The sequence below is a fragment of the Callospermophilus lateralis genome, unplaced genomic scaffold (genome assembly GCF_048772815.1).
Source record: "Callospermophilus lateralis isolate mCalLat2 unplaced genomic scaffold, mCalLat2.hap1 Scaffold_1118, whole genome shotgun sequence".
Classification (NCBI taxonomy): Eukaryota; Metazoa; Chordata; class Mammalia; order Rodentia; family Sciuridae; genus Callospermophilus; species Callospermophilus lateralis.
This window is the reverse complement of record NW_027511439.1, coordinates 542,415-550,899: the sequence shown is the minus strand read 5'-3', so window position 1 is coordinate 550,899 and position 8,485 is coordinate 542,415. Positions and strand designations below refer to the sequence as shown.

At 40.0% G+C, this 8,485-nt stretch overlaps 1 protein-coding gene across 1 annotated transcript; it reads right to left on the bottom strand.

Annotated features, from left to right (window-relative positions):
* Positions 1-725: 725 nt before the first annotated feature.
* On the bottom strand, positions 726-1,658 carry LOC143386280 (olfactory receptor 14C36-like). The gene has a single exon (XM_076841473.1). The coding sequence runs from the start codon at positions 1,656-1,658 to the stop codon at positions 726-728; it is 933 nt and encodes a 310-aa protein (XP_076697588.1).
* Between the last annotated feature and the right edge of the window lie 6,827 nt (positions 1,659-8,485).

Genomic DNA, 8,485 nt, shown 5'->3' with positions numbered 1-8,485 from the left:
CTGACACAATTATGTATTGTTATGGTTAAAGCTTCATCCCAGGATTTCATAAACTGACTTCCAGACCACTCACTTATAATTGATCAAGCCTTTATTGAAGCACACCGGTGGCAGCTGACCAGAACATAAAGCTGTTCCCCTGATCAGCCCAGAACAATTGCAAGGGCACTCCTTATAATCCTGAAAACTGCAAAAGGGATGTTCAGGGGGTCTAGCCAATGCAAGCAAGCCAGGTTACAGAAGCGGGACAGTGCAGTCAAGCAGAGGGAAGCCTAACCAATCACAGTTAGCCCAGTCACACCAGTTACAGAAACAGAGCCCCGTTACCCAAGTGGTTAAAATCTGCTTTACATTTCTCTGTGCAAGAACAGGCTATTTGACTATATGTTATCTCCATGTTTTATTTGTAAATCTTTCCTCTGTGACAGCATCTGAAACAGGTACTTTTCATATATAATGAAAATTTATATATTTACAAATGATTTCAGAAAACACAGTGAATTATATTTATACTTTAAATACATTAATAAAGTTACACATTTTATGAAGGATCCATGGAAATGATATGGTAAATTACAAAAATATACCTTATAAAATAACTCAGCTTCTAATGATGTAATAGAACGGTAGACAGTGTAACTTGTAAAGCTCAAATATAAAGAGTATTGTATCTAATTAAGAACCATGATCAATGAAATTAAGATGATTCTGAAATGCAATCTTTATCATTTCCCAGAGAACAACTGTCTTTGCATTACTCTCCTCACAGCTTCCTTTACCTGTTTGTTCCTGAGACTGTAGATGAGAGGATTCAAGAAGGGAGGTACCATGGTATAAAAGGCAGAGAGAAGTAGGTCCTGGAGTGTGTCAGAGGTTGCTGAAGGCTTCAGGTACACACCTGCACCAGAACTGAGGAACAGGGAAAACACGAGGATGTGAGGGGTGCAGGTAGAGAAGGCCTTCCCTGGGGCTCTGGTGGGAAATTTCAGCACAGCAGCAAATATGCGAATATATGACATGGCAATAAAAGTAAAGCAACCACCACCAACTGCCACAGCCAAAACAAAAAGAATGACCATGTTGCTGGTGGTGTCAGAGCAGGAGAGCCTCAGCAGAGAGGGGACGTCACAGAAGAACTGGTGGACCACATTTGACTGGCAGAAGGACAGCCAGAATGTGTTCCCAGTGTGCACACCTGCATACAGCAGACCACTGAGCAGGGAAGCCAGGGTCATGCGGACACAAATCTGAGGGTTCATGATGACGGGGTACTGGAGGGGCTGGCAGATGGCCACATAGCGGTCCCAGGCCATGATGGAGAGAAACAGAAGTTCAACACATGCACAGAAAATGACCAGGAAAATCTGTGTTGCACAGCCAGCCACTGAAATGGCCCTGTTGCCAGTGAGAGAGTTGACACAGGCATTGGGGACAGTGATGGAAATGTAGCACATGTCCAAGATGGACAGGTTCCTGAGGAAGAAGTACATGGGTGTGTGTAGGTGCTGGTCAGCAGTGGTGACAGTGACAATGAGAAGGTTTCCTAACAAGGTACCCAGGTAGGTCATTGGGAATACTGTGAAATAGAGGAAACTCAGATCCCAGCCATCAGGAGAGGCCAGGAGGAGAAATTCAGTTACCATGGTGGAATTGGCCATTTGCTGGAAATTCTAGTTGTCTGGGAAGATAAATAGATGAGAGATAGAAAGGAAAAAATAAAAACATGATTAATACAATTGCTTGGGGCTGGGGTTGTTGCTCAGTCATACAGCACTTGTCTAGCATATGTTAAAAAACATCCATTGACAATGACAATTATTTGAAAAAATACAATTATTTTATATATTCTTGTTCAAAGTATTTCTTCTATTTCTGTTGCTTTCCTGCAGAGGAAAGTCACTCTTGGTTTTCTGATATGTTTACTCATTTCTGAGCAAAGTGCACCTCCCAGGGCAGGTGTGAAGGTCTGCAGCCCAGAGTCTGGGCGTGACCTGTAGGGCATGTCCTCAGCTCTCCATCAGGCCTCCCCTGACACCTGAGACTCACATGTGGATCATTTTCAGGGGTTTTCCCCTCTTCTCCTGCATGGCCACCTGTCTGACAGTGCATTCTTTAATATTCTCAGATTTATTTACCTTTAATTTATTCCTTGGATATAATTTCCACATTATTTTGCCATTATATCCACAATTAATAATTGAATAATTACTTTTTTACTTTTTTAATATAAAGGAAAATATTCATAATGGTGGAGAACAGATCTCCATAAACACACACACACACCAAAAAAAAAAAAAAACTGGGCTCTTTTGGAAAGTGTCTCAAGAATTCACTTTCCCACCCAGGCTCACAGGTTCAGTGTTGTGAAAACTGAGGTGACCTGACTGCACTTGGGCTTGCCTGCAGTCCCCCACTCTCACTGCTGCTCCCCAGGACAACCATGATGCTGTCTTATGGCCACAGGACTTCAGCCAGACCAGTCCCAGCCCCCACTGAGGCTTTTTCCTCTCCAACTGAGCAGCATAAGGTCTTTTCAACCTCCTGGTCCCAGCCCAGCTGACACTGACCTAACTTCTACTTTTACCTTGTTCTATTTTTTTTTTCCATGTTCAGCACCATGAAGTTGAAGCTTCTTTTGTCTAACACATAATTTGCCTTAGTCTTGGTGACACCTTCTATTATATTGCTTTCTTATCCATGTTACAATCCCACAAACTGAAACTAGCTGTAAACCCTAAAAGGAAGGTTTGTTTGAACACTTCTGTAGCAGTTCAGACCCGTTCACTCCAAGTCACCTGCATCTTCATCTCCTCAGCCCTCTGCAACTGGGGTCCTCCTCAGCCCCTTGCCAGGTTAACCACACATGCTCTTAGAAAAAAAGACCTTCCTTCTCATCCTGCCTGGGCTCCTCTGGAAGTGTGTGTGTCTCCCAGAGAAATAGGTGGGTGGTCAGACTCAGCTAGGTTGCTGCTAATTTGGTGGTGAGTGTGAAGTTCAAGGGGTCAGTCTAGCTGCAATCTGTTCCTCCTGGCACACACATGACATTCAGCCTGAGGGACCCTCTTGTTCACTGCTGACTTTTTACTGTGATGTATTAATTTCCTTTTCCCTTTAGTAGGTATTGGGCTTTAAAGGAGACTCCACTGGAATTCTTTCCTCTGAAACCTTCTTTATAATCTCTAATTTTTCTTCCAATTTTGTTGAGTGTTAATAATCAACGTGGTATACCACTTTTCAGCCAATCAATATATATTCATCACCCCAAGTCACTGGTGCAAATTCCTTGATTTGGGATCTTGATTATCCATCATTTTACCTTTCAGTAGCAGTGCATGACTTCCTGTGCAGTGGTTAATAACCTAGCGCCTGGTTCATTGTTCAGACCACTCACTTAGACTGGAAGACAAACCATTAGAAAGCTGACATCAATTCATGAACATAATCAAAGACTGGCCCCTCTCATGGCCAAAGAAGCAAAAAGCTGCTGTTCCCTGTGGAAAGTTGTGAATGTTGGGACACAGGGTGCATTAACAATTGCCCTCTCTTTAATTCACAGAAAGGAGTCTATTCTTCTTGCCTGGTCCAGATGGAGAAAAATATTACTGTTAAATTCTCTACATTTTGACTATAATTTCTTTAGGATTTGGTTTTTATATATATTTTAAAAGTAAGTAAATTGACACAATTATGGATTACAGTGATTACAAGTAGGTTCTACACTGTTCTGAATAAGAGCAAATTATGTAAGAATAAGCTATCTCCAGATTTGATAGCTAGAGTTTTCTTTGGTGTCAGTATTTGATATAGGGAATTGATATATGGGATGATTCTTTAAAATATATAACCACAACTGATTTCAGCAAATACATTGAATTATATTTAATCATTAAAAGATGCATTGATGAAATTACACATTCTATTATGGGTCCATGGAAATGATATGGTAAGTCACAGAAATATACCTTATGAAATAACTCAGCTTCTAACAATGTAATACAAAGGTAGACACTATAACTTGTAAAGTTCAAACATGAAGAGTATTGTATCTAAATAAGAACCATGATCCATGAAATTAGGATGAAGCTGAAAGGCATCTTCATAATTTCCCTGAGAACAACTCTCTTCCCATTACTCTCCTCACAGCTTCCTTTACCTGTTTGTTCCTGAGAATGTATATGAGAGGATTCAGGAAGGGAGGAACCATGGTGTAAAAGGCAGAGAGATTCAGGATCTGTAGTGTGTCAGAGGTTGCTGAGGACCTCAGGTACACACCTGTGCAAGAACTGAGGAAGACGGACACCACGAGGATGTGAGGGGTGCAGGTGGATAAGGCCTTCCCTGGGGCTCTGGTGGGAAATTTCAGCACAGCAGAAAATATGGAAATATATGACATGGTGATAAAAGGAAGCAACCACCACAAATGTCCACAGAAGGAACAAGAATATGGACTTTGTTGCTGGTGGTATCAGAGCAGGAGAGCCTCAGCAGATAGGGGACATCACAGAAGAACTGAGGGACCACGTTTGACTGGTAGATGGACAGCCAGAATGTGTTCCCTTGTCACACCTCCATACAGCAGACCACTGAACAGGGAAGCCAGGGTCATGCAGACACAAATCTGAGGGTTCATGATGAGGGGGTACTGGAGGCGCTGGCAGATGGTCACATTGCGGTCCCAGGCCATGACAGAGAGAATCAAATCTCTACCTATGCACAAAGAGACCAAGAAGATCTGTGTTGCACAGCCATTCACTGAAATGACCCAGTTGAGAGTGAAAGAGTTGACACAGGCACTGAGGATAGTGATGGAAATGAAGCACATGTCCAAGATGGACAGGTTCCTGTGGAAGAAGTACATGGGCGAATGCAGATTCTGGTCAGCAGTGGTGACAATGATGATGAGAAGGTTGCCTAACAAGGTACCCAGGTAGGTAATTGGGAATACTGTGAAATAAAGGAAATTCAGATCCCGGGCATCAGGAGAGCCCAGGAGGAGAAATTCAGTTACCATGGTGGCATTGGCCATTTGCTGCGTACCCTAAAAAGAATGTTTTGCTCATAGTTATAGCACTCCTGCAGCACCTCAGACTGGTTCAATCCTTTGTCACCAAAATTATTATCTCCTTAGCCCTCTGCAACCTGGGTCCGCCTCAGCACCTTGCCAAGTTAACCATACTCACCCTTGGAAAAGAAACCTACCTGATGAGCCTGCTTGGGCTCCTCTGAAAATGTGAATGTCCCCCAAGGTCATTATTGGGTCGCCAGACTCGTGAACATTGCTGTTAATTTTACAGTGTAGGTGACGTTCAAGGGGTCCTACTTAGTCTACCTGCAATCTTTTGCTAGTCCCATCCACCATTCCTCCCTGACACAAACCCAAACTCACATTTCAGTGACCTCCTTGTTCACACCATATCCTGGATCTTGTTGACAGAGCCCCTTTTCTACCAAGACATAATTGATTTAATTTTCACCATTAGTATATACTGCTCTTTAAAGAGACTGAAATGCAACTTTTTCTCTGAGACCCTTTTTTAGCCTCTAATTTTTCTTATACATTTCTGTTAGTGTTAGAAGTTGACATGTTATTTTACCTTTTAGTAAATCTATATGTACTAATCACCAAAATCACTGGTATAGAAATTCCTTGATTTTGGACCTTGTATCATTCATCTTTTTATTCTCTTAGTAGAAAGTAAGTGACTTCATGCATAGTAGTTAATGAAAAATGCAATGTAACACAATTGTCTAACTGCTAACATGATCTAAGTTTCTTTATTCCACTAATTTATAAGTGAATACATTCTAAATCAGTGATGTCCTTTCTTCACTTCTGTAAGAAATACAGTGTGTTCATTTGAAATAACATACCCCACAACTGTGCAGAAAGAAAGGTTGTTTCAAAGCAGGCAATCTTGACAAATATTTACTAATGATTTATAATATGGGAAAATCTGCTGCAGATACTGAGTTTTAGTAAAAGATTGTTTTTTAAAAGAACGTGATTTGAGTACTGTGAAGCAAAAAATAAAATGGTACATATATAAAATTCAAATTAATATGAATAATTCTGAATGTGATATATGATGATACTAACTAATAAGGAAATCTGCCAGATGTTTTACCCTTTAATCTGGGTTCCAGGAGTTACAGGAGCTCATGTTGATCACCCCAGGACATCCTGTCACAAACAGATGGGATGTCAACATGGGTTCAAATCCAGAAGGTGTATAGGACTACAGAGACATTTTCTTTCTTTATTATTGTTTTCTAAAGTAAGCCAAATACTGCCTTTCCTTCTCCAATAGAACTTAGCACATTCTCCACAAACCAGCTTGAATTACATTAACTTAATTGATGTCCTCCTTTGTGTGATTTAGCTATGGTTTGATAAATTCTTCTGAATTTGACTTTCTTTTTTCATGTATCAGTCTTCAAAAACTTCCATTTATGGAGCACAAATCCAAAGTCATGTGTATAGATACAATAAAATAAATATACAAAGCACCATCTATTTTTTACAGAAGGCCTCAAATAATTTCAGTTAATTCTAAACATAGGATGTCTTTCTAAACCTGCATTTTAAAAATAAAAGTATGGCTTAGGTTGCATAGATTGACCTTAATATTTTGGTGTGATTCAATACTACATTCTTATTTAAGGGGCAAAAATGCCTATAGAGAATTCTCTCATAAAGACAATAAGATGAAGGTGTAAATAACAGAAAGGGTTGGTAGAAGTGAGAGTCAGCAAAATGTGTGTGAGGAGAACTAGCATGTTTTAACTCCAGGAACATGAAGAGGAACTACCCAAGTTCTTTCTCTGTAAGTGGTAAAAGCTGAGAGTTTTCTCTTTTTAATTTCTCTTGATAGTGTTTCAAATAATGATTTGTATAATAAATAGAGCACTTCAAAACTGCAAATATTATTTGGTTGGAAGACACAAAATAAAGTATTTTCTAAATTATATTTTCCATATTAGGAATTATTGATTAGTGTCTCTGATAAGCCATTAAAATGCTAAGTCACATATATTCTGAAAATAAAAATATGCTTCCAAATGTTGCACAACATTATTTTTATATTTATACCACTGAACACACACATCCTCTTAGTCATACATAATATATATTTACTATAAAAACTTAAGGATATAATTGAAAACTTGGGCATGGTGGTATATGTCTGTAATCCCAGCAGCTTAAGAGGCTGAGACAGAGAGATTTCAAGTTCAAAGCTAGCCTCAGCAACTTTTCAAGATCCTATCTCAGAATAAATAATCAAAAGTGGTGGAATGTTGCCCAATAATTGAGCAGCGCTGGGATTAATCCTTGACACCAAACAAACAAGCAATGGAATAATTGAAAAATGTATTTTTGAACAAAACAAAGGAAGGAGATTAATATTCAAAATATTTCAATGAATCTTTCCTACATGATTAAATATATTTCCTACAGTAATTGACTTATGTGCATGTGTATCAGCTATATAATATCATTCCTATCTACCTACATATCCTATTCCATGTTTTGCATTTTATTCTTGTTGTCTTAATGTGAATTTATTTGTTAGTATTCTATGGAATTTCTGTGCAAACTACTTTGGGTGTTATCTAAGTAAAAGTTAAAGTAATCTGAAAAAAAGAACTTTAAACCAACAAGAAGCAACACAAAGAACTATTACACACTTTACTTTCATACACCATGCAGATGTCCCCAAGGTCCCTGTGTTCCTATTGCAGCAGTCGCAATCACAGCAAATATCATAATGCAGTTATAAGGACTCCATGTGCTTCCTGTGTTCTTCTCAGAATTCACCAAACTCTTCCTGGGCTAGCTGACTCTTTGGATGAAATTGCAATTGACAGAGCAGAATAATTATGAATCTTAGATGCATTTGGACTCTAAATGCCAAGTACTCACTCCAGAGTGTCACCTGTTCTCCATGATAGGTGCAGTACTGCATCTCTCCTTGGCTTCTCCCATCCACTGTGTGTGCAGCCAGGGTGGATCTTTCCAGTCAACCCAGTGCCATGTGGGATGTGGAGAGTTCAGTCACCATTGTTTTATGTGAGCATGGTGCCTAGCCAGTGGGAGTAGGGCCCCAGGGAGCTCAGAGCTCAGCCTGCAGAGACAGCAGGAGGCCTGAGCCCACCACCAGGCAGTGTAATCTGCAGAGCCCAGGAGAGAGGACCTGGCCATGTGGCAGCATGGACAGTGGATGACACATGGGAACTCCTCTGCTGGGCATTGACTTTAGTCGTTATTGATAAACTAATGACACTGAGGAGAGACTGATGGTGCTCACTATGTGTTTTCATCTCTGCCCTCCTTCACCTCAGTGTGAGTTAGCTGTAGGTGTTTGTATGGATTAGTTAACATTAAGAGTGGTGGACAACTCTAACTCATTCACCAACCTGTAAGAGGGAAACATCTAAAACTACCTCCAGTTCAGCAGCAAAAGTTTCTTATCATTAAGATGAAATC

What these genes read in the sequence shown, in the direction of transcription:
- LOC143386280 (XM_076841473.1), bottom strand. Translation starts at nt 1,658, where the DNA reads ATGGCCAATTCCACCATGGTAACTGAATTTCTCCTCCTGGCCTCTCCT.